General features: G+C 38.0%; 1 protein-coding gene across 1 annotated transcript in view; it reads left to right on the top strand.

Annotated features, from left to right (window-relative positions):
• Nucleotides 1–25737, top strand: part of LOC117294068 (gamma-aminobutyric acid receptor subunit alpha-2-like) — a 77894-nt gene that overhangs the window by 41699 nt on the left and 10458 nt on the right. Inside the window, exons 3-6 of the mRNA XM_033776585.1 lie at nt 14082–14149; nt 18806–19029; nt 22433–22515; nt 25395–25547. Of these exons, the coding sequence (XP_033632476.1) occupies nt 14082–14149; nt 18806–19029; nt 22433–22515; nt 25395–25547 (528 nt within the window). The remainder of the gene's footprint in view (nt 1–14081; nt 14150–18805; nt 19030–22432; nt 22516–25394; nt 25548–25737) is intronic.

Raw genomic sequence — 25737 nt, 5'->3', positions numbered from 1 at the left:
TTAGACTTTCTCCTCTCCGATCGTCCCCGTAAGATGTTCATCGCCATTGATTAGTTATATCCAGGGGGCTCGCGGTGAATTGGCGAGTACGTACCGTCACAACTGGAACACTTTCTATGATAGACTCTTAATGAAACCTTAGATGATGGGTCACGGGTTGTAATTTGAGTTCCTTCAAAAGGAAAGGATGGGTTTTTGAAAAAGGGTCGGGTACAATGAAGAAGGGGCCATCCATGATGGGGAAAGGGGGGGTACATGTACTATTTACTGTTTTCATTTGGGGTGTAGAGAATGGCGAACATCACTTCAATTTCCGTCCATGCTTCCTGTCAGCATGTGATAACCAACTCGCTCGTAAATAAAATGCATTCAGAGTTTAGAATTCATCCCTCCTGTGAGAGATTTTTTTCCAAAGGGCTTGGATGGGGTCCTCGTTTGTGTACTTGTAAAACATGGATTTGGGATTTAACTCACGTGTCTGTGTGTACAAATCAGTTGCCTCATTGATGTTGTAGAAAGCTCCTTATGAGGTTTTGTGTATAGATCTCGTTTGAAAGAAATCGTTTCAAACAAACAGAGAAGTAGAAATAGTATACACCCGGGTTGGGCTATGTTATCCAACACAAGAACCTGTTGCCCCTAAGTGGCTGGGTCTGAAATTGAATCTTAAACTGAAATTGAAGCAAATTCTCGAGGCTAAGGGCTTTTAAGTCTGTCAGGGAGATGGTCATGTGTAAATGGGGAAACGGTCTCTTAGACTGTCGGGTTACCCCCTTTACTGGGACACATCCAGGGTTAGGTAGCATTTAAAGGTTACGTTGTTTATATAGAGTGGAAAATAAAACATTGAATCTTGGATAACGGATCTTCTTAAAGTGCTTTTCTTCCGTCCATGGCCATGGACACTACTCTGTGATGACACTTTAAAGGCACTGGACACGTTTAGTAATTGCCAAAGACCAGTATGCATACTTGATGTGAAAACAAAGGCATAAAATAACAAACACCATAACACTTTGACTGGTTCCCTGCCCTCTTGCGTAGCAGAAAACTGTTCACCAACACGTTCTGCTTTAGCTATAAATTAGGACTTTGTTTTAATTGTACTCAGATGCTTGTATAGTATGGTTAAACTGCACCAGAATAATAACCACTCAAATCAATAACATTTGAAGAAAAGCAGAATGGTTTGAATTTTATTCATCCAATTTACATGAATACTTTTCAATCTGAGATCCTTTTTCTTCTTCAGTTTCATTAACCGAAACAATTTCCCCTGAAAAATGAAAATAAAAAAATATAAAAATCTTAAAAATTCCACAAATCACTGCGACCTTTTATCTGCGAATCCTATGCGTAACAAAACCTAAACCATCTTTTTACCTGTATAGTCAATACCTGAGACGAGGCTCGACTAAATTGTTCACAGCTCGGTTTCAAGTTGCATTTTTAAGTAGAAGAGGGTGGTGTAACAAAAAACCAACACCTTTATAAATAATAATTCCCTTAAGATTCGAGAACTGGTCTACTGTTACAAAACAAGAGGGTAAAGAAACAAATCCAAAGCCAAATTATAAATATTTCCTTTAAGATTCAAAACGGGCCTCCTATTACAACAAATCGTTGACAATAGCGCGGGTTGTTTTCCCTCTCCATTTTCATAACGACAGTCAAAGAATATGACTGTTTGATAAATTGGAGCAATAGCTTTGCGGCATCAGTGTCCAATTTGATAAATTCGTCTAGGTTACCTGGTTACCCGTCCATTCTGTCCCTCGCTCCCTCTATCTCCAAGACGTAACTAGCGTCTCGTATTGCCGTGCACGCCCCAGATGTGCTCTCAGAATCAGCCTCTTTGGATTCGGGTACTTTTTCAAAATGTCCACAGATTTACATTAAACCAGGTTTGAAGATAATGAAAGTGGAAAGCTTCCCTTCAAATATTAACAACTGAGGTTGTGTAGTTTTTTAGAAATGAGTAAAACAAGTCTCACAATAATTTTCGGCTCAGGAAGATGAAAAATATTTTAGCATGTAAAATCCCATTATATTATGATATTATGATATTATACAAAAACCATAGCATAACTGGTAAATACGTTTTTACATGCTAATACTGAGACGAAAATTATTTGTTTACCCATTTCTCAAAAACTACAGCACCTCAGTAAGTAATATTTGAAGGGAAGCTTTCTACAATCATTATCTTCAAACTGTGTAAGTTTGATGTATATCTGTGGACATTGTGTTTTGTGTTGTAAAATGTACAAAGACCCTTTAAAGGCACTGGGCACTATTGGTAATTTCTCAAATAATTGTTAGCATAAAAACTTACTTGGTAACAAGCAATGAAGAGCCTCTGAAGTAACGAATTTGATTTTGAGACCTCAGAATTAGATTTTGAGGTCTCGAAATCAAACATCTGAAAGCACACAACTTCGTGTGACAATGGTGTTTTTTCTTTCATTATTATCTCGCAACTTCGACGACAATTGAGCTCGTTTGTTATTTTATGCAATTATGTTGAGATACATCAAGTGAGAAGACTGATCTTTGACAATTACTAATAGTGTCCAGTGTCTTTAAGTGATAACGTATCTCGCCAAGTCATCTTTACTGAAAGTATAATATCAACTTGTCCGGATAATTATCTCGTCAAAAAGGACAAGTCGAATTTTTAAATAACAAATTATTAAAGTCGACCTAGAGTGAAATCTTATCTCGCCAAATTGACTTTTAGACGTAAAATGTCAATTTGTCCTGGGATGATGAATATCATCTCAACAAGACATGGTCAAGTTGACTTTCTAAACCAATGAAGTCGACTTATACTGTGATCTAATCTCGACACAAGTCGACTTTACTGACAGTAAACGGTAAACTTGTCCTGTTACTTATCTCGCAAAGACCAGGGGGAGACCAGGGGAAGATTTTTCCTGCCAAGTCGACTTTTCGGAATTTCAAATGTCGACTTGTCATGTTAACTATCTCGCCAAACTGTTTTCAACAATAATCAAACCGTTATTGTTGTACTAATGCCAAAAGCCACCTGACTGTACTCGACAAACAATAATGGTTTTGGAAAATACTAACAAATTTTGGAAGACCTTGATATCATTTAAACCTCCAAAAATAACTAAAATTTTGCTTACGCCGAGTAAATCATAAAAATCCTTCTATTATTTAAAGACAAATAACAAAACAAAACGGAACCACGTGTAAGTAAAGTAGCACTTAACTTTTGATTTTGCGGCTTATAAAAGGGCAATCATTTATTCATACATTCTAGCGAATCTCCAGATAAGACATTCTTGCTCGATCTTACAATTTCCAAGATAATTCTCACCTATTCTTACCAAATCACAAAAGTCGACATGCAAGCTGACGCATCAGCCTACCCTTCCAGTATGCATCTTATCTAACATGTTCAGAGAGCTATGTTTAATTGAATTGTATCTTGCGTATATCACAGCCCAGGCGCCAACCATTAAGAATAATTCATCTTAAGGGTTCGAGGTTGTTTTGTCTTGGGACGTTACGACTCGCTGTGTCTGAATGTTAGTTATTAGTGTCGTGTGTATCTACAATTATGATCTCAACAGTGAAGTGGATTTGTATTTTGGGACTCCGTGACCCTAAAGTATCGGTCGTTGCGGAGCAGGGAGACGTCGGTCAAGTTGTGGTTGATTGCGTCGAGTGTCCCCCGTGGAGTTACTTGGGTTGGGACGAAACACTTGATTTCAACAACGGTGGAAAGAATAGCTTTGTTTCAATTTATTTTAACTTTGCATCGGGGATAAAGAATATTCTTTAATTACCCATACACCGGTGTGTGCTAAGCACTGTATAGTCAGTACCTTCCCAAGTCATGTGAAAACATCCACATCTATATTACTCGTGTGGGATTCGAACACATGACCTTCCTTTCTTGAGCAGATGATTGTAATTTTATATTTTGGGGGTATTTTTATGGCGCACGTTTTCACCAATAAAGTGCTCAAGGTGTTTGAACAAAGAAAAACATTATTTAAGACACACTTAAAGCCATTGGAAACTTTCGTTAAACATTATTGTCCAAGTCCCACACTTCGTGTATCACAACTTATATATTAAATAACAAAACTGTGAAAATTTAGGCTCAATCGGTCATCGGAGTCGGGAGAAAATAATGGGAAAACCCACTCTTGTTTCCGCACATTTCGCCGTGTCATGACATGTGTTTAAAATAAATCCGTAATTCTCGCTATCGAGAACTGATATTGTTTTAATGTTTTATCAAAAAGTAAAGCATTTCATGGAATACTATTTCAAGAGAAGTCTTTCACCATTACCTTCTGTAAACCCTGTAAATTATTTGTAAATCTGTGAACTTTTTTTTTCTGTACCGAAAGTGTCCAATGGCTTTAAAGATTTTATGAATTACGAGACCCTACCAAATTACCGGACACCAGTCGCAGTATTTTGCCTGGTAGGCATAATTTTAATTTGTTTAGCTACTTTTTGCGCTGAAGCAGTTCTTTGAAAGTGTGCACTGTACTTAACCCAGCAGGGTGGATACGTGCGCATTATAAGTCTTATTGTTACTATTGGGTCATTTACCCCTGGCAAATCAACAGCCACGATTTCCACCTTTCTTGTTAAAATGCAAAGGTTCCTCGTAAGAATGACGTTCCTTCGCGAATCATTTATTCAATTTAATGTCTTACTCATGGTTGTATAAACAGTTGTTAAGTGTGAAAAGGCGGGAAATATTAGCGTAATTGACGTCAGAGCCTGCTAATTTACATATGATTTGCATTCACCGTGACAATTATAAACGCATTGGAGCAACAATGATGTGAGACTGAATTTGACAACAGGGTCGATGCCTTCTAATAAAAAAATATTATTAAATAAAACAGAAACAACTGAACATGCCATCAAGTCATATCGTATTTTGAATTATGATTCCTGACTCTATGATCATTGTAATTGTCAAAATTTTGCATTGCCCGATTTAATCAATCTGGACCCAATTTTATAGAGTTTTTTAAGTTTGAGATCGATCGGCCATCTATAGATCACGAGAGAATATTGAAAACCCGATTACAAATTTTGCATTGCATCGATGCCCAAACCAAAATAAATAAAACGCTCACTCAGCGATAAACTCCAAACGCGAAATAAGATTATTTATTTCTCATCAAATATGACACTTCAGACAAATATTTCAATGGATGCGCATCATCATTAGACCGTGTAAGTTTTAATGTAAACATGATCATCACGTTTGTTGTTTCTTACCAATTCTGCAACGTTCCTTTAACCAATATTAATATGACATTTCAGACAAATATTTCAATGGATGCGCATCATCATTAGACCGTGTAAGTTTTAATGTAAACATGATCATCACGTTTGTTGTTTCTTACCAATTCTGCAACGTTCCTTTAACCAATATTAATATGACATTTCAGACAAATATTTCAATGGATGCGCATCATCATTAGACCGTGTAAGTTTTAATGTAAACATGATCATCACGTTTGGTGTTTCTTACCAATTCTGCAACGTTCCTTTAACCAATATTAATATGACATTTCAGACAAATATTTCAATGGATGCGCATCATCATTAGACCGTGTAAGTTTTAATGTAAACATGATCATCACGTTTGTTGTTTCTTACCAATTCTGCAACGTTCCTTTAACCAAATTGTGTTTGCTGAAAACACTTGTGTTAAGCAAGATACCCGTATCATGTCGAACATGTACATGCCGAAGCAAGAACCAAGATCATGGCATCATTAACAGTCAAAAATGCGTTTGAATTTAGAACAACCTTCACACACAAAATCAGACATGCAAATCGTGTCCCTGGTCTTCTGCATCGGGGCCGAAAGTGCATTGTAAATTTGAATACAGGGGCACCAGTCCTTGACCAAACCCTTGAGGCGCAAACTTCTTGATGTAACGAAATATGTTGCTAAACACTTTGGGAGGTTTCAAATGGGAAGGTGAATGCATGTCGAACCCACTTGACAAAATGGGTACGCCACGCACTATTTGGGCTCTACTTTTTTCTAAGGTTTCTCAACCGTACCTTAAAGGTAGGGTTGTGCTCAACGTAATGTTGATTTGTAGGTCAGATTTTCATTACAATAAAACTCACTAGTAACAGTTTCAGATGAAAAAGAATGTCTGCTTGCTGAAAAACAGCAAAACACGATACTTTAAATTCTCTTTGACGTTGGACCCATCCACAATTAGTGAGGTGAATGACAGTAGTTACCAATCTCATGTCACCACAGCATTCGCGAACGGACACAAACCAAAAGAAATCTTAGAAATTACTTTTACTTATTTTCTCTTGGCTGCTCAAACTATACTAACTTCAAGGCACTGGACACATGTTGTAATTGTCAAAGACAGTATTCTTACTTTGTTGGTGTTATATCCCAACATGTGCATAAAGTAACGAATCTGTGAAAGTTTGGGCTCAGCCTGTCATCAAAGTTGCATGAATAAAAAATAATGGAAAGGCACCGTCTGTTGAAAAATCTGTCAATCTATGTGTTACTAGATGCCTGAGCAGGCTATAATGCATGCATGAATTGTTTCTAAGATTCAGACATTCTGGTAGGTTACAACGTATAAAGATGGTTGGGTGATGACGTCAATGCAAAGTCAAGCGTGTGGGGTAGATAGACTCATTGCATATGACGTCAAAGGCTTAAAACAGCGCCCTCACGTATAGGTCAAAGGATTTTTTTCTAGAACCTTTGGAAAAAAAGAGTCGTTCTGAAAATCGCTTGTGATTCTTCCTGTATATTTTTTCAATATTCAAATCTGCGATAGCACTATTCTTATGAAATACTCTTATTGCGTCAATGTACATGTACATACTTCTAACATCTTGCGTAAATTTGCACAATCAAATCGCTGTACCTGCCGTATTTTGCTTATCGGAGTCCTCAATACAATATTAATTTCCTTAACTTTGATATTTGTTCAGATGTTAATACTTCTCTAGAGGATTGGAACCGGTATGAACTTTAAAATAAAAGTGCTCTAATGTTGAAAGTAATAAATTCACCTTGAAATTATTTACTAATCCTTGCACTATGCATTCAAAGCTCTGCTCAATCATTTAACAGCAAAATACTCCTTTGGGGGCTAAACACTACTGATATACGTCAGTAAAAATCGTAAATGAATTGTGCACGCTTGGCAATAACCTATTTAGAATTATCAAAGGACTGTGCTTAAGTCAAAGATACAAATACTAAAACCCTATAGAAACATAGTAGGAAGTGCTCCCCCTTAAAAACAATTCAAATTAACCGCATGAGCCACGCCCCCTCCTTTTAGCCAAAACCTCACACACTGACAGAATTTATCAACAACACAGTATTTAAGCACCTCCCAACGCTTTTCTCGAAACGCAAAAAAAAATGAGCATGTATTTCGAAGATATTTTTACAAGATAAATTTACAATATCGCTCGAGAAATAGACCATTTGAAAACGAATATGTCATGTTATACTTACGCCTGATCTTTAAGACTTCGTCAAAAAAAAATTAAAGATTGCGCACTTTTACTTTTTGATGATGTAGCCGTTTAATAAAGGCAGTAGACACTATTGGTAGTTGCGCACAAGCAGTGAAAGGTATCTGAAATTTGCTTCCCGTTTGGTTGTCATGTTTTCCGGATCTGGTCAGGGACATTGTTGTGATAAGTTTGTCTTTTAATATAATTCTGGGTCATTTGCCCTTTTATATTTTGGGTTTTGTTTCGAAATGTGCATTTTGATGTGTTCTGCTTTGTATCGTATTAAAGACCCTAGACACTATTGGTAATTGTCAAAAGACCAGTCTACTCACTTGGTGTATCTGAACATATGCATAAAAAAAAAACTTTGAGCTCAATTGGTCATCGAAGTTGCGAGATAATAATGAAAGAAAAAACACCCTTGTCACACGAAGTTGTGTGCGTTTAGATGGTTGATTTCGAGACCTCAAATTCTAAATCTGAGGTCTCGAAATCAAATTCGTGGAAAATTATTTCTTTCTCGAAAACTACATCACTTGTTTTATACCATCAACCTCTCCACATTACTCGTCACCAAGTGAGGTTTTATGCTAATAATTATTTTGAGTAATTACCAATAGTGTCCACTGCCTTTAACTACCTTTTGTACATTAGAGACCATTATTAATTTTCATAGGAGATACGTAATCGAAAACGGTTTACTTTTCTTCGGGTTCTGTATGTTACATCCTTGCGCGTTTATTTTGATTGCAACAATCAAAATAAGAACTTGGTACCTACACAAACTTAGGTGTTAGAAGTGACACCATGGGCGTTGTCAAATACATGCACCGAAGTGGGTATCGAAATTAACACAATATGGTGTTAAAGTAGCACTAATTTAACATTTGTGAGTAATTTTGATTCTCTAATTTTGGTTCAGCTAACTGCACTACAGAACAAAATATTGAATATTCATTGGGTCTGAAAACTGTTTAGCAATAAGAAAACTAAAGGAAATACAAAAATACAAATGGTTTATTCACAATAACAGAATACTTGTGACACTTAGAATCAACTAACAAATATAATAAGTGTTATTTTAACACAATTTTGTGTTATTTTTTATACTCTCTTCGGTGTATAAATATGTGACAATGGTAACATCCACAGAAATATTTCCTTCTTTATCCTAATCTGCAAAGACACCAGTTAATTTTCCACATTAATAAAATGGAAAGTTCGAATCATACAGTTGAACAATCCACGCGACATTCACGCTCCAACGAAAGACTAACGTGGATTGAGCAAGAAACAAACTCAAAATCGAAGATTTATCGATCGACAATTTTTGTCCTGCGCTGACCTTCAACTTTAATTTATTCAGCCTTTCTGGAGAAAAAAAAAACTTTATTACAAAACAATAAAAACGTCAAACGACCGCTGAGAAATCAATGCACATCAAACAGGAGTATCAACTATGATCATACTCACATGTGGTTTACTCGAGAGTTATAAGAATTAATAAATAAATTGTTTTGTAACTGACCTTCGAATAGGGACCTATATTTATTCAGCCTTCATTCGTTTCTACATATCACTATATAGCTGGATTACAACCATGGTACAGTATAGAACGTCAGGCAAAACAATATTGAAGCAGAGTTTATTTTATACAAAGATATCGGTCACAAAATATAGCTTAGAGTGGAATATATTGCTGTACAAAATTTACCAGCTATAATCTTCTTCAAAGATAGCTAGCAAAATACTTGAAAGTTACGGCCAAATTATGGTGGCTACGATTGGTTACTTGGTAATTCTGCTTAGCAATTGAAAAGTGTCCTAACAATAGTTGGTGTGTACTATTAATGTAATACAGTCTAGCTTGTAGTTTCTGCTGAGTGAGAATGTTGTAAACAAATAACTAAACATAATTATGTTGTGAAAATTGTATTATGTTGATAAAATAAAATAACGTTATTTAATCTTTCCATTAGAGAAATAATCACATCGGCGCACAGTTTTATGATGTTGTTTTTGGCCAATATCAATGTTCTGTTAAGGAAGATTGCTAAGCAAGAGTGAGCCGCTTAGCATACATTTATGCTTTGGGTACATGTGGTTTTAATACGGGTAAAAAAGAGTCACAGGCAACAATGTGCGTTACCTGCCGGTCTCCTTGCAATTTGTATTTTAGCACAACCTTCTGGTAGCTGATAAAACCGTGGGCTGGGTCCAAATTCATGGAGCTGCTTAAAGACATGGACACTATTGGTAATTGTCAAAGACCAGTCTTCTCACTTGCTGTATCTCAACATATGCATATAATAACAAACCTGTGAAATTTTGAGCTCAATTGGTCGTCGAAGTTGCGAGATAATAATGAAAGAAAAAACACCCTTGTCGCATAAAGTTCTGTGCTTTCAGATGTTTGATTTCGATACCTCAAATTCTAAACTTGAGGTCTCGAAATGAAATTCGTGGAAAATTACTCCTTTCTCGAAAACTACGTCACTTCAGAGAGATCCGTTTCTCACAATGTTTTATACTATCAACCTCTCCCCATTACTTGTTACCAAGTGAGATTTCATGCTGATAATTATTTTGAGTAATTACCAATAGTGTCCACTAAAAGGCACATAACTTGCTAATCACAGATAAGCGCTGCTTAAAGTCACCTGGAAATAGATTTTTTTATTCTTTCAAACATAAGAGTATATGCTTACGAACAATAAATTTTTTTAGTAATTGTTTGTCACGATTAATGTGTTTAAAAAATATATAAAGTTGTTTGGGGGCTGACGCCGCCTACCCCTTTTGTGACGTGCAAAGTACATGTACGTCCAAGTCGTGAGTTGGTACATTTAAAAAAAAATAATTCTGCATTCAGCAGCAATACACCTGTTTACTCTACGCATTACAGGCAAAGTCTGCCTCGATTGACGTCACGAACAGCGCCCTCTCGGGTCGGGGTCTACTCTTAAATTTGTAAATAACATAAGAACTGATTTTTTTAAACCTTAGTTAACTGTTTATTCACATTCCACTCATCAAAACACATATATTAGTGACAAAAGCTTTATTTTGAAAAAATACCACTTCCAGGTGACTTAAATAGAAAACATTACATTGCAGTTTCCATTGTTGTGCCTGGTGGTGTTAATTGTTGCTCAGCAAAGAATTTTTTAAGCAGAGTATTTTGTGCATCACAGCTTTATGAAATTTGGCACTAGTTGTAAGACATCAACTAGGCAAAAATAGACAGTGATACCTTCCCGACACCGAAGATGACGTCTGGTATGACAGGGGAGATCACTAACTCCCAACGGGGGGTTCAGAGTCACCCGACCCCGGCGTCCTATAGATGGAAGTTCCCCAGGTCCCACTTTAGTCGCACTCCTGGGCAACGTTCTAGAAGAAGAGAAAGAAAACCCACGACTTTGTTAGCAGTGACGCTGCGAGAGGGTACGATCTGTAAAATTATCCGTCGATTCTAGTTCAAGTAGCTCATGTACATGTTACAACGTCATTCACGCTGAGGTGACACCTCTTTTGGGGATGTGTGTGATGAACGTGGATACATCCTTGTCTCCAATCCAGTTTTTGAAACCTCGTTTATTCCACTCTTTAAATTGCAAAATATTACAATACATGGATACATCTCTCTCATAGTAAAGATGTACACTCATGATTGTTGCTAATTATACACGACAGCCAAGCAGAACATTGAGTATGGGACCGTGTTAGAAGCCTTCCTTGCGTAGCATTTGTTTGGCTGATACCACTTTTTCACTAAAGCATTATTTGTTAATTTTATACCATAGGTTGAGCATGCAGTTTTCAACATCCAATTAACATTTTTAATTTTAACCTAAATAAGCAAATAATGTCGCATTGTATAGTTCTCATTGCTAAGATCAATTAGTTGAGTTGCATGCACACCCCCTCCCCCCCCCCCATTGTTCCAAACCTCAGTTTTCCTCCTCAAATATCCAATGATTTAAAAACGCAGACAGTGTATTTGTTTTTGCACGCACTCAAATTATCTTCCAAAAATAGCAAATAGCACAACAAGAGCGCTGAAAATAAAGTTTTGTTTAAGTGAAATCTATAAACGGGAACTACATTTTCAAGTGGCCAGAAGTGCTTCCTAGAACAAAAATAGTGCGCCCCCTTGTGCCCCCTAAAAGTGTACCATATTTTCAGCGCTGACTGTGCGTGGAGCAGCTTAGACTGGGCCCCAGTCTTTCATCCGCAAGGATAAAGACAGGTCCCTGCTGACAAATCCAGTGATTCCATTGGATACAATGATATTGGATAAACGTGCATCCACTATGCCCATACAGTACACTGCTGTCACGTCCGCAATAGAATTTGATATGTATCTTTATGTGAAATGAATGAGGTCAAAGGTTAAACTACACGCCGGTTTTTGAGGCCGTTCTCTGGCGTTATTCACTAGCCTCGAAGTGTGACGTCAGGTATTCAGGCTAGGAGCAGCAGCATCTTCGCATTCGATGTATTTGTGGTTTTGTGCAAAGCATTGTTTGTACAGTTGACATCCAACTATTTTAGATCAAGTTCACCTGACCTAGTATAGCCTTTGTCCCCTCGTGACCACATTCGTTACCCATCACAGGCTTGCTTGTTGCTTCTGTGAAACACAATACCACCCAGATATTACACTTTCTGTGCACTTAGGATCAAGTAGTGATGGGCAATCCTAAGTAGGGAAGGGGAAGTGGTGAAGACATAGAAACAGACGGATGAAGAAACGAAGGGGAGTACATCAACAACGATTATTCGAAACAGTTAAAGGCACTGTACACGTTTGGTAGCTGTCATAGACCAGTGTTCTCACTTGGTGTATCCCATCATAAACATAAAATAACAAGCCTGTGAAAGTTTGGGGTCAATTGGTCATCGGAGTTGCTAGAAAATGATGAAAGAAAAAACACCCTTGTTGGACGAATTTGTGTGCTTTCAGATAGGAATAAAAGACTTATATAAAAGACTTCTATATCTATGCTACGTCAGAATGCCGTTTATCACAATGTTTTATACGATCAACTGCTCTCCAATGCTCATTACCAAGTCAGTTTTTAAGTTAATATTTGTTTTGAGTAGTTCCCAAACGTGTAACTTCCCTTTAAAGCCATTATACACTTTCGGTTCCGAAAAAAATTAAAGTTCACAGATTTACAAACAATTTACAGGGTTTACAGAAGGTAATGGTGAAAGACTTCCCTTGAAAGATTATTCCATGAAATGCTTTACTTTTTGAGAAAACATTAAAACAATTATCAATTCTCGATAGCGAGAATACGGATTTATTTTAAACACATGTCATGACACGGCGAAACGTGCGGAAACCAAGGGTGGGTTTTCCCGTTATTTTCTCCCGACTCCGATGACCGATTGAGCCTGAATTTTCAGAGGTTTGTTATTATATATAATTTGTAAAACACGAAGTGTGGGACTTTGGACAATACTGTTTACCGAAAGTGTCCAATGGCTATAAACAAACTGAAAGAAAAGTCGAAAGAGACTATAATTATAAAGAGAATAGATCATTTGATTTTTAGATCAAATTACATCGTAATACTTCAGGAATTCAATTTGTCGAAATACATGTTTTACTTTTTATGTTGAATGGTTTTAAGAATGTTTACTCCGATTGTCCATACAAGCTCTGCGCCATATAGATTATGTAAACATGATTAAGAAGCTATGGTTGGTATTTAATATTATTGTCTGTCCTGATTGTGTTTTCACTACACTAGTGGACACCTTTGGTAATTGTCAAAAACCAGTCTTCTCACTTGGTGTACCTCAACATATGCACAAAATAACAAACCTGTGAAAACTTTAGCTCAATTGGTTGTCGAAGTTGCGAGATAATAATGAAAGAAAAAACACGATTGTCACACACGTTGTGTGCTTTCAGATGCTTGATTCGAGACCTCAAAATAGAATTATGAGGTCTTGAAATGAAATTCAAATACTTTTGTGGAAAATTATTTTTTTCCTCGAAAAATCCGTTACTTCAGAGGGGGACGTTTCTCACAATGTTTTATACTATCAACAGCTCTCCATTAATCGTTAACGGAGCACTTTGCCTTGGATCGGCCGAGTTGGTCTTTGAAAAGCGTTTGTAACCGTTTGTTATAAAATGCATATGGTTAGAAAGATGTTGTAAAGGTAGAATATAATGATCCACACAAACATGCCTCGTAACAGCACGGTTTTCCTTATGGGAGTCAAATTTTTGACTCCCATAAATGGCCGACCGTGTTAGTTCGCACAGTAAAAGGAAAATCACGAAATTTCGAGGCATATTTGTGTGGATCATTGTATTCTCCTTTTAAAACATCTTTCCAACCATATGCATTTTATAACAAAAGGTTACAAACGCTTTTTATAGACCAACTCGTCCGATCCGACTCGTCCGATCCAAGTCAACGTGTTCCTTTAACAAGTAAAGTTTTATGCTAATAATTATTTTGAGTAATTACCGATGGTGTACACTGCCTTAAAACATTCCCTTTATCTCTTCTCTTCTCACACAGGTCCACCAGTCACGATCCAGTGTGATATATTTGCCTTGAGCATCGGACCAGTCGTAGAAATAAATCTGGTAAGACCCCCCCCCCCTCTCCTCCACCTTCCGAAGCTCCCTCCTACTGTTAATTGAGTGCGGTCTAGAGGTTTTTACCACATGTTAACTACAGTCATACTTTTTCCAATCCAATTGTAGAAGAAGAGAGAAGGTTTTTTTTTTTTCTTTTCTTTTTTCAACTCTACATACATCTTATTTATCTATAGTTGCGTTGATCCAATTTTCGTGCAGTGCACCGCATGTAATCGAATCCCATGTCGTTAAACCCTAAATCACGCGCGGCACCGTGTTGTTTCATGTCGGGGGCGAGTATAGGAAGAGTCACACAAAAAATAGTTCGTTAAAGGTATTCTCAATAGCCTGTTATGCACCCAAATATACCTCTTGCACCCTTATCCTTATGGGTGTCAGAATGGGTATAAAGCCCCTCCAACAGTCCAGCACTCATCTTGCCCCGAAAAGCTCAGTGTTGTTTCATGCCATGGTCGAGTAACAAGAGCCAAACAAAATATTTCCATTAAGCCCCCCCCCCAGACCACTTCCCCTCTCCCTTGCCGCCTATTTTTTTCCTGTTCATCGAAATTGCCACTGTCGCAGTGCTTTCTAATAATTTAGAATTTGGTTTTTATTCTGAATCGATTCAAAAAGGGAATCCTTAAAAAAAAGTAAGGACATTTTTTGAGGATGCCAATTCAAGAAATTGCTTACCGACATATACACGCCCAACCGTCTGGTACCTAATGTGCGTTACACAATAGACGGACTGGGTACGCTAATGAAGCATGACTATAATAGAATTATCTCTTGCAATCCATTGCCATTTACTGGTGTTAGCGGAGAGGGTTAAGATGTTCCGAGTCCTTGTGTGCAATTAGCCGGGGGTGAACTCTTCGTTTTAATGGCATACTGTCTAGCGATTAAGATTTGGACTTAACCAGTGAACCTTCTCTCTGTTATGAAAAATGAAGCTCCTGTATTGCAACATTGAAGTCATTCTATTTTGGTATTCATTATTATTGTCAAGAATAAGGAAATATTATGGAATTTGAACCTTCATAGTAATGCCATACTGTCTAGAGATTTGTACTTGACCAGTTAACCCTCTCTCTACAGTCTGAAAAAAAAATAAGCTGCTTGGAATGAACATTGCTGGCAAAATGAAGTCATTCTATTTTGGTATTCATTATTATTGTCAAGAATAAGGAAATATTATGGAATTTGAACCTTCATTTTAATGCCATACTGTCTAGAGATTTAAGATATGTACTTGACCAGCTAACCCTCTCTCTACAGTCTGAAAAAAAAATAAGCTGCTTGGAATGAACATTGCAGGCAAAATGAAGTCATGCTACGGTAGTACTCAACATTATTATCAAAATTAAAAAGTAAAGGCACTGTCGTCGATTTCACAAAACTCTTTCTAACTTAAGACTAATCTTATGACTTAGGACGAGTCCCAACCCTGCACTGTAGCATGCAGACCTTAAGATTAATCCTAAGTTAGGACGAGTTACTCGTCCTAACTCGAGATAAGACGAGTCCTAACTCTTTGTGAAATCGACCCCTGGACACCTTTGGTAATTGGCAAAGACCAGTAATCTCACCTGGTGTATCCCAACATTTGCATTAAATAAACCTTGTTGAACTGTGTGCTTTCAGATGCACACAAAGGCCTTCAGCCTTCAGCTGATTATAAGGAACCTATAAAAGATAATCTAAACCACATATGTGATTATACCTGTATGATCATCCAAACGCAACATCATCCAAAGTTTGGGGACGATGTGAGCCTCCGATCACGTCCCCAGGTTGTCAACGTGACCTTGTCCTGATATCCTCTGACGTCATATTTACAGTGTCACATTTCAAGGTTACATTAATGTTGACCTTCTCGCAACGCAGAGCTGAGAATCAACACAACCTCCACACTAAATGGCGTTATCAGACCAATTTCATGAACTAGATTTCAACATTAAATTTTTTTTATTCAAGGTGGTTTTCCCGCCTAAAATGTGGTTGGTACTCTGAGATCATGACTTTTGACGTCAGAGCTGTAGATGTATGCACTGCAGATGAACCCCACAAAATGAGGTCCTCATACCAACTATTGCTATAATATAAATATAAAGAAAACAATTCAAAAATATGAAATATGTCTCTCTTCTTGAAACCAATCTTCTTGTTTCTGTCCTTGTCTTGAATCATCTGGCGTAATACTCCAGCTTAACATTCAGAGGTTAGTTTTAAGGTTGGCCTTCTCGTGTTGTATCTTCCCTCGTTTTCTTTGCACTTTTGGTGGAAGTAATATCGGTTCACTTTTTGAGCTATGCTCATCCAAAGTGAATGATTACATTCCAGACGCCATCTTGGGGGTGCTTGTTGGAACGACATAGTTATTTCCCAGGCCTGAACCCGAAATACCCATCGGACCAATTTCCGCATGATCCCTAATTGTTGTCTCGATAATGACCAATTTTGTTCGTTCTCTTTGGAGATCGGTGAGTAGAAATTATTCCGACATGACCAAGTGGTTAACATGAAAGCATTTTGCCTAATAGCAATCTTCGTCGTCGTGTCGTGACAACCGTCTTGTCCTTTCTATGCTACGGACAACCCCCCCCCCCCCTCCCCTCCTCCCCCCCCCCATGCTTCAACTGAAAGCATAAGCCAAGTTGCCCCCTTTTCTCATTCTTTAATTCTTAAAACCCTTCAGTGGAAACCGCTGTCAGCACATTCTAACTTATTTTTAAAACGTCCATTGTTTTAAGTACACACTCCTGAGCAGCTCATATGCAATGATATCCTAAGCTGGACCACACCATAATGTCTTAAAGGGGTGATTACCAACAGGGATTGGTGGTTGCGATGTATGCCTGCAACCCATAAAGAATGCAATTGCTTAAACAGTGCCATCTTGATTTGCTATCTTTAAACTTACGTCACAAAAACAAGGCCACCAGAGTAAGTGAGTCTGGGCCATTTATTTTGTACCGAGAAACCCTATTCAGTATCACATTCTGCATACGCGAAACAAGACATGGTAACTGCATCCGACATCAAAATGCCAATATCGGTGGTTAATGTACTGTGGTTGATTGAGAACGCAAACTGACCGTCGTAAAAGGGTATTTTAGGAAAAGAAATGGAAATTTAAAACCTTGCGCAAACATCTGCCCAGTGGTTTCCAACAAGCAACGGTGGAATCCGGGTTGTTTCCCCTTTCGGATCCTGCCCTAACTGCCAGTGCAGTTGATAAAAACAGAATCAATAGTGTTTGCTAATGCATCGTGCTTTTTGGGCGCTTTTATGGGCAGTTCTTTTTTACTGTCCCTTTCTTTTTGAGAGAGAGAGAGTTTTTTTTCGTAGTTACCCAAATTCTCCGGCTTCATTTTAAACTGCTGCGTGTCACAGACAATCAATTTAGGACCGGGTCGGGACAGAGGCTAAACTAGACAGCTGTATGCCCAGACGATGTTATAATTACTTTTAAAGGCGCTTAGATCGTTGATATGTTGATGTTTGTTTGAATTTGGTGTATTTTCTCTCCGTCTTTTTCTTTGTTTTAAATGTTTAAGTTGCTAGTGCCTCTTCATAAATAGCTGTCACCTGTTTGGGGTTTTGTCAAAATAAAATAAATCAATAGATGCAAACACATTATAAAATGGTTAACCAAAGTTGATGACCAATTTGAGTTTAAATTTAACTCAACATGACGTTGATGTGAACTTTATTAAAGTTATTGTGTTTTTTGGGGGTTTATTAGTATTTTTATTATTATTATTATTATTATTATTATTATTATTATTATTATTATTATTATTATTATTATTATTATTATTATTATTATTATTATTATTATTATTATTATTATTATTATTATTATTATTATTATTATTATTATTATTATTATTATTATTATTATTATTATTATTATTATTATTATTATTATTATTATTATTATTATTATTATTATTATTATTATTATTATTATTATTATTATTATTATTATTATTATTATTATTATTATTATTATTATTATTATTATTATTATTATTATTATTATTATTATTATTATTATTACGAGGTACATGATCTGCATGTTCACTTGTGTGTCTGCAAATAATGATACCCTCAAGTAATCTAATGTGTAAGAGATGTTACACTAGAATTACATGGGTCGTGGGTTCGAATCCCACCCGACATGCCTGCAATTTTTTTCACACAGAACTCGGGAACATACTGAGTGTAGACTGCTAACAAACATCGGTGTATGGGTAAAAGCCAAATTTAATAATCTACAGTGGCCAAAGTCGTAAAGTTCACAGCCTTCATTCATTCATTCCTCAAACTCAACACAATTTCGCAAATGGATGGAGGTAAAACAGAAAAAAAACAATCAATTGCCAAATGTTTGGCGATAGACTTTTCAGCCTAAAATGTTCGAGGCTACGCATCACTTGTGGCCAATTCCAATGAAGATTAATTTGCACAATTACGGAACGGATGTAGTCTTCTCCTGACAGTACGTCTTGAAATCCATACTTGCCAATAATTCTGACTGCTACTTTTTCTCTTTACTCACTCTTTTAGTGTAGCAAAACGTTTTCATTAATTTGCAATGCTTTTTCAGCCCGTTTTTGTTAATTAAGTCCGATTGACCGCTCTTGTTGCCAGGAATTTCACATCGATGTCTTCTTCAGGCAACGCTGGAACGACCCCCGTCTGAAATTCAACAGCAGTTCGGTTGAGGTGCTCCCGCTAAATACCATCATGTTGGAGTCGATCTGGTACCCCGATACGTACTTCTTCAATGGTAGGAAATGCAAGAGGCACACGGTTACCACGCCAAACCGCCTGTTCCGCATCTCACCTGGCGGGAATGTTCTCTACACCCAAAGGTGAGTGGCTTTAAACCAATTTGGTGTCGATGTCGAGTTGGGGGTCAACAATAACTAGTTTATTAGTAGTACCATAGGAACGAAGTTGCTTCTGAGTGGCGGTCTAAATTTTCAAATCTTGTTAAGAGAAGGTGTTATACCTTGGTGTTTCTGGCAGTTGCTGCCGAATGCACCAAAACACCTCGTAAGTCGCAACAAGGTGCAACATAAAATGTTGTCAACCAGTTTCAAAATTTTAAAAACCTGTCTTCAAATGTCTCTGCCTGTTCAAGCACTTTGAGTACCGTATCGGTAGACGTGCGCTGTTGAAGGTCTATGGTATTAGTAGATAAAGAATGATGATAGTCCTTAACTCAATTAATTTACGTCGGCAATTTAGCCACTTCTTTTGAAGAGGCATTTTTTGATTCAATTATACAACCATTCTTCGTATAGAAACTCGTATTGTGATCATCATTCACTAAACAAAATAAACATAGCCAACGGAATAATACCCACGCATCGTAGCAAAGCAATACCATGCTGCCACCATCTTGGTCGTGTTCCCTGTATGCAATAATGATAATGAATGCTAATGTGTATTGTACAAAAAGGAACCAGACTATTTCTACTTCCAACCTCGGCTTGATTGCATTGATTTGAAAGGGAGAAAATCAAGGTTTGTCTCACCGTCATGGCAAAGGTTTATAATCCCACATCGGTGGATTTCACGAAGAGTCAAGACCAGTCCTTACTCTTTCTGAAATCAACCCCTGGATACCTAAGTTTGGGTGGCCTTGGTGCCGTTTGAAAATGACCAGGGCCCACTTTCATAAAACTGTTAAGCAGAAAACTCTAGTCGCAATGTGGTAATCTGGCTGGTAACTTTATTTTGCTTAGCAGGTTTTGGTGTGCTTCGAGTCTGATTTTGGGCTGACAGGCGTTATGAAATTAGGCCCTGTACTCTGACACACCATTTCGGGTCAGTCTGCCGGGAATTTGAGGTCAATGAACCCAAGCACGAGCAGAAAAAAGCAGCGGTGCTTCTGAGAATTTCCAGAGTCAGTTTGACGTAGAAAGCTTCAGGGTCAAGCTGAATCAGAAAGGGGTCAAGCCCAGAGGGCGTTGTTTCTGGGTCAATTTCTTGTAAATTGTAGAGTTTAAGGGGCTGTTATGATCACTACATGAACACATCTATAAAAAGCCCCAGTTGAGGCAAAATGTCTGGCAAACCTCGCAAAATACTAACATTTTCAGTAGCATTGTTTGGTAGCTATACACACCACCGGCGGCACCCAAAAAAGGCAGCGCAAATCCGTTCCAAATCCCCTTCGTATCCACCTTCTAGATTGACATGTATTGAAAAGGCATATGACACTTTGTAACAGTATTCGATCAAGTCCGCGTATCTCTCAATTTAAATCAGTTTGAGGCGAAATAATCACTCTGCCATAATGCTGTCTTCGCTTATTCTTGGCAATACAAGTTTATTTCTGTCTCTCACTTTGTTTGTGACCTCCCTCGGGCCATCGGATGGGAGAGGGGGTACGGCAACTCGAAGCCATTAACAAAGACTTTTTTCCTCAGCTCAATCCAAACGTAACCAACTGACTACATGAATTACTGACGCTGTATTCAGTTTGATATCGAATAGCGCAGATGGGAAACATGTAAAGTAGTCAGCCCCTAGTAGCTATTCACTTTCCCGCTGACATGGACCGTTGGCGATGGGGAAAAGGAACCTCACGATGGCCGTAGAGTCATCAGACACTGCGAGCGGGACTTTTTTTTATTAATCCAACCGAAGATTTGCCAACAGTGCGGAAGTGTATAGGAACCAGGTGGGCTGAGCCCCCCTTCCACTTGGTACAAATGGTCAGTAATTGCATCGTCTTGTACCAACCCTGGGGGGGGGTTCAAAACCTACTCCATCCCCCTGGGGGAAGAGTCTCTATCCGCACTACCTCTCCAATTCAAGCTCGATAGACTGCGAGCCCCCGTCACAGTCTCTCAACCGTCTCTTAATTTGAGGAGATCGAGGAAAAAATCAAAAAATGTTTTCTTCTTCGTCAGCTATCCACAAACCTGTAAAGAGAAATGCACAATGATGTAGATTTATCATGGGACTGGCGTGAGACTGTATTGAAGTGCGCAGACGATGTTCGTGTTTTAGTTTCGCGCCTTTTTTTTTAACACACTGCGTCGATTGGCAACTCTCCAAAACGTGAAACACCCGGAATTTATCTTTTATCGTCATCACTAAATGGATGAAATCCTGCGAAAATGATGTCATATCTTTGAGTGTTTATTACTATCTATCGGAATCCTTTGATGTATTTCCATAATCACTAACCAAAACGTCTTCCCACAATACGATGGCACTTTCTGTTCCTATCCCTTGGGTCATTCTCAATGCTTAGAAAGTAAAAGAAGAAAAAAATCTCCCTCAACGGAAATGAACAAACCAAGCGTGGTTTATTTTAACTAATAACTTCATCGCACTATACAGCCTTTAGAATCTCCTCACTTGGTAGATATTTTGAAGGGCATTGCGGGTAGACTTCAGTGTTATGAATGTTCCTAATAAGATTGGTTGTAAAAGTATGAAGGTTTACGATAGTTATCTAGTTCTGCTACTCCTTATATTCCTTTTATTATCCCTTTGATGGTTATAAGAAGCCCAAATATCCGTTGACACCCGTGTGTTCTTGATACCCCTCTTATAAAAATATTCTTCGTTAATCTTTGTGCAACTGAGGGCGCCCTCCACAATGTAGATGTTTGGCGGGAATCCATTCTTGTTTTTACAATTTAAGCAGAGATTTAATGCTCAATATCTTTCTGATATGCACAAATAAGCAGGTCACCAGCAACAAATTAAACACGTGATATGTTACTTTGGCTGGTAACCTTATTCTCTGGTAAGCACAATTTTGTTGTGCTTAATCAGCTCTATGAAATTGTGCCCTGGTTCTCTATAGATTCATGCTGTCTGGTTACTCCTCGCACGTTATGGTTTCATAGGCAACAATTTTGCTAAGTTAGTACAATCTGATGTCATGCAATATTTCTTTGTTTGTTTGCTATTTTGCTTGTTTTTTAATTGTTTGTTACTTTCTTTAAGACCAATAATTGAGAACTAGTGAAGTTAATAACGATCAACCAAAGCTAAAGTAATAATCCCGTCCAATTTTCTACCTTCCGCCCAGGTAGTAGCAAAAAAGCAGGACAGTTCTCGAGAAGTCTCCCGAATTGCAAAAATTATACTCCACGGTAGTAAAATATGAAGCAAGACAGTTCTCTGAAAAACAAAATCTACTTGGCAAGACAGATACACACATTGTGTTAACGCACACCAAATACATATTGATAACTAACCATGCAATGCCTTAAATCCCATGTTTGGTTTTTCTTTTTTCTTTAGGTTGACCATCAAAGCTGAATGTATGATGAACTTGGAAAAGTACCCGATGGACGTCCAAGTTTGTTCCCTCCATTTCGGCAGCAGTAAGTTTGGTCTTTCATACTATGGCCCTTTTCGAAACCACGTCTTCGGCTCCAGATTCGGCTCAGGCTAGCTAGGCCCCGCGTTTGTTTTGACAGTTATTGCACGTGCTTTGCGTACGTGCTCAGGGCTTCAGACAAGAGAAAGAAACCTAGAGTCGAATCCAAAGCCGAAGCCGTGGTTTCGAAAAGATCCAATATTTCAACCCATACGTTCTGAGCACGGGCAGTTGAGGTCGCTCTATGCAAAAGTGAGAAAATACATTTATCTGTTGCAAACTACTTTACCATTCAAAGACACGGTACCATCCAATATCTTTGCTACAAATGCAAAATATAGCTAATGGTCTGACGTTTTTTTTTTTACCTTAGCGGATTCTTCCTCGAAAGCTTAAACGAGTCATAGATTGAGCCTTCGAGAAAGACTCTGCTGGGGTCAAAACGTCATGCCATTAACTGGTTTGCAACTTACAACACAAATAGCAATTTGTTTGATCCAGAAAACGCATGTGTGCACTTTAAGGGTGCCAGTGTAGACTGCACGTTGGGCTGGAAAATGGCCCCCAGCAACCACATGACCCAAAGAAAACTAGTCGCATTGCAACTCTCTCAATACATGCACTGGATTGATGAACTTCAATCAGGCATGGCCATGTACTATAAAGCCCAGAAATAATAATACATTTAAATTGCAAAGAATTTTGTTTCAGAGGTGTTACGTACAATTTTAAAACACAATCCCGCCCATGTTGGGCCCCGCCCACGATTTACATTGGGTGCGTTCGTTTAGCTTCCCTGAGTCGACCCCGGTGTGTGGCAGGTTTGTTTTTTCCAGGACGAACGGGGTAATTATCTGCACACGTTCGTCTTTGAAAAAGAAAACATTGAGTGTGGTAAATTTGGGGCAGGTATGTTTATTGTCTGCTCAACAGTATGGCAGGAATAAAGCTGCACATTCTTTTCTATGCTGACGACGTTTCCATGTTGAAATACGCATGACGTAATGTACCTTCAACGATTTACAAACTTGTAACTGTGTCGTGTCCCCCGATCAGTGATATAAAGTGCACATGGTTGGTTTAAGCTCGTGAGTGCCTGACGCAGTTCGCAATATGGCAACATGGACTCCACATCCGTAAATTGAGTTAAAAGTGTTTCTAGCTATTTACTCTGTTGTAATGCGAAAAAAAATTCAATAAAACCACATTTAACCGATAGATCATGTGTAACCGCCGAGTCCCTTCAGCGATTTGAGAAATCTGTGGGCATTTCGAACTTAACACCCATGAAACGTTGCCACTACAGAATTATTTGTCAAAAGGTATATCCAACGAAAAGGGCAAGTAGCTAAACAACGGCTCTATATGATCCGTAATCAAAGTGATGGCACTCAATAAAGTGGCTCCGGATATCGAAGTGGGCGTATAGTGGATAATCTCTTAATCCGATTAAGCCGATGCCCTTTTTGGGCGCGTTTTTTTTTTTACCTCTCTCGTCGGTGACTTTTTCACGAAGACCGACTCCAAAGCGCGGGAAATATTTTCCCACGTTAAATTCGAGGCTGATGCGACAGGAGGCAATTTACGGTGGGACGATATGAGACGGGCTAACATGTTGTTGTCACGCACCGGGTCCGGGTCTTGTTTTTGAAGCACTTAGTACAGATTAGCAACTGGGTCGGAACCAAACTGTAATATTCCTCCTCAGGGCGGATGGGTTTTGGAGATGTTTGTTTTTTGTGTGCTCGGCCAGTGTTTTGGCTTGTTCCCACCTGGTTAGAGTTTTTATGCTGAGGATGTTTGATATCTACATTTAGAAAAGGGTTACTTTTAATTAAATGTAGCCGCAGGGCGCTGCTTTTCATTTTGTTTGTTTTAAATTACGAGTTTATTAGGTTAAATAGTGGTTTGAGCTGCTTCGTATTTTGTTGTTCATTTGCCTTTTGTTTTTCCTGACATTTTGAATCTCAGAAAATAATACTTGCTTGGTCGAAGATAGTGGATATGTTTTCTTGGCCGATTTCGATGTGAAACCTGTATTTAGATTGGACGAGCTTCTAAAGGTTGGAAAAAGTTAAAAGCTATCATTTTGTTCGAAGAGATCCGTTAAATAATAAACTGTAAAGCTGGGTAGTTGATTTAGTTGATACAAAGTTTACTTTTGTTGGGACACGCATCTATCAGCCAGCTATGCCCTTAACACACAGTTTGGCATGAACTGTAACACCATGCTGTGATTAAAAGAAACGAATTCTTCTTGTAGTCCCTTACCTAGGGTGGCTTTTAGCCTTGTTTTGACGAACGTACATAACAATTTGTTTTCCGAAAACAGAGTCAATTGAATCTATCATAACGGTTCCAAAAACCAGTTTAGCTGTATACACGTTCCTTTTTAATTATTTCTGGTTGCTTTTAAAGCCATTGGACACTTTCTGAACAGAACAACAATTAAAAGTTCACAGATTTACAAATAACCTACAGGGTTTACAGAAGGTATTTAAATGGTGAAAGACTTCTCTTGAAATATTATTCCATGAAATGCTTTACTTTTTGAGAAAACATTAAAACAATTGTCAATTTTCGAGAATTACGGATTGATTTTAAACACATGTCATGACACGGCGAAACGTGCGGAAACAAGGGTGGGTTTTCCTGTTATTTTTTCCTGACTCCGATGACCGATTGAGCCTAAATTTTCACAAGTTTGTTATTGTATATAAGTTGTGCTACACGACATGTGGGCCTTTGGACAATACTGTTTACCGATGTTGTGGTATTGCTTTTAAAATTGTTTAATATTATGTTGTGTTTAGCGCCATCGGCTGCTGTATTTCAATTTTTTTTTACAAACAAACCAACCATAATTCTTCCCTATATAAACAGACAGCTACTCCGAGAAGGATGTTGTGTATCGATGGAAGAACGAGCCGTCCAATGCCTCAGCCTCCATCGTAGTATCTGAGGATCTGAGATTCTCACAATTCTCACTCCAGACTTGGAAAGCTTACAGAGACGTCAAGATTTCAGACCGTATAGGTATGCAATCTAAATTCCTATATGATCAGGACAAAATTTCATAAGCACAAAAATAAGCTAAGCATATCAGAATAACGCTTGTCAGAATAAGGTTACCAACCAACTACTATGTCACATGTTCAATTTATGACTGGTATCCTGCTCATTTTTATTTAGCAGAAAATTGTTAAGTAATATCTTCTAGTGCTTA

Source organism: Asterias rubens, chromosome 8 (assembly GCF_902459465.1).
Source record: "Asterias rubens chromosome 8, eAstRub1.3, whole genome shotgun sequence".
Classification (NCBI taxonomy): domain Eukaryota; kingdom Metazoa; phylum Echinodermata; class Asteroidea; order Forcipulatida; family Asteriidae; genus Asterias; species Asterias rubens.
Note: the sequence above shows the minus strand (reverse complement) of the source record. Positions and strands in the feature narration are given on the sequence as shown.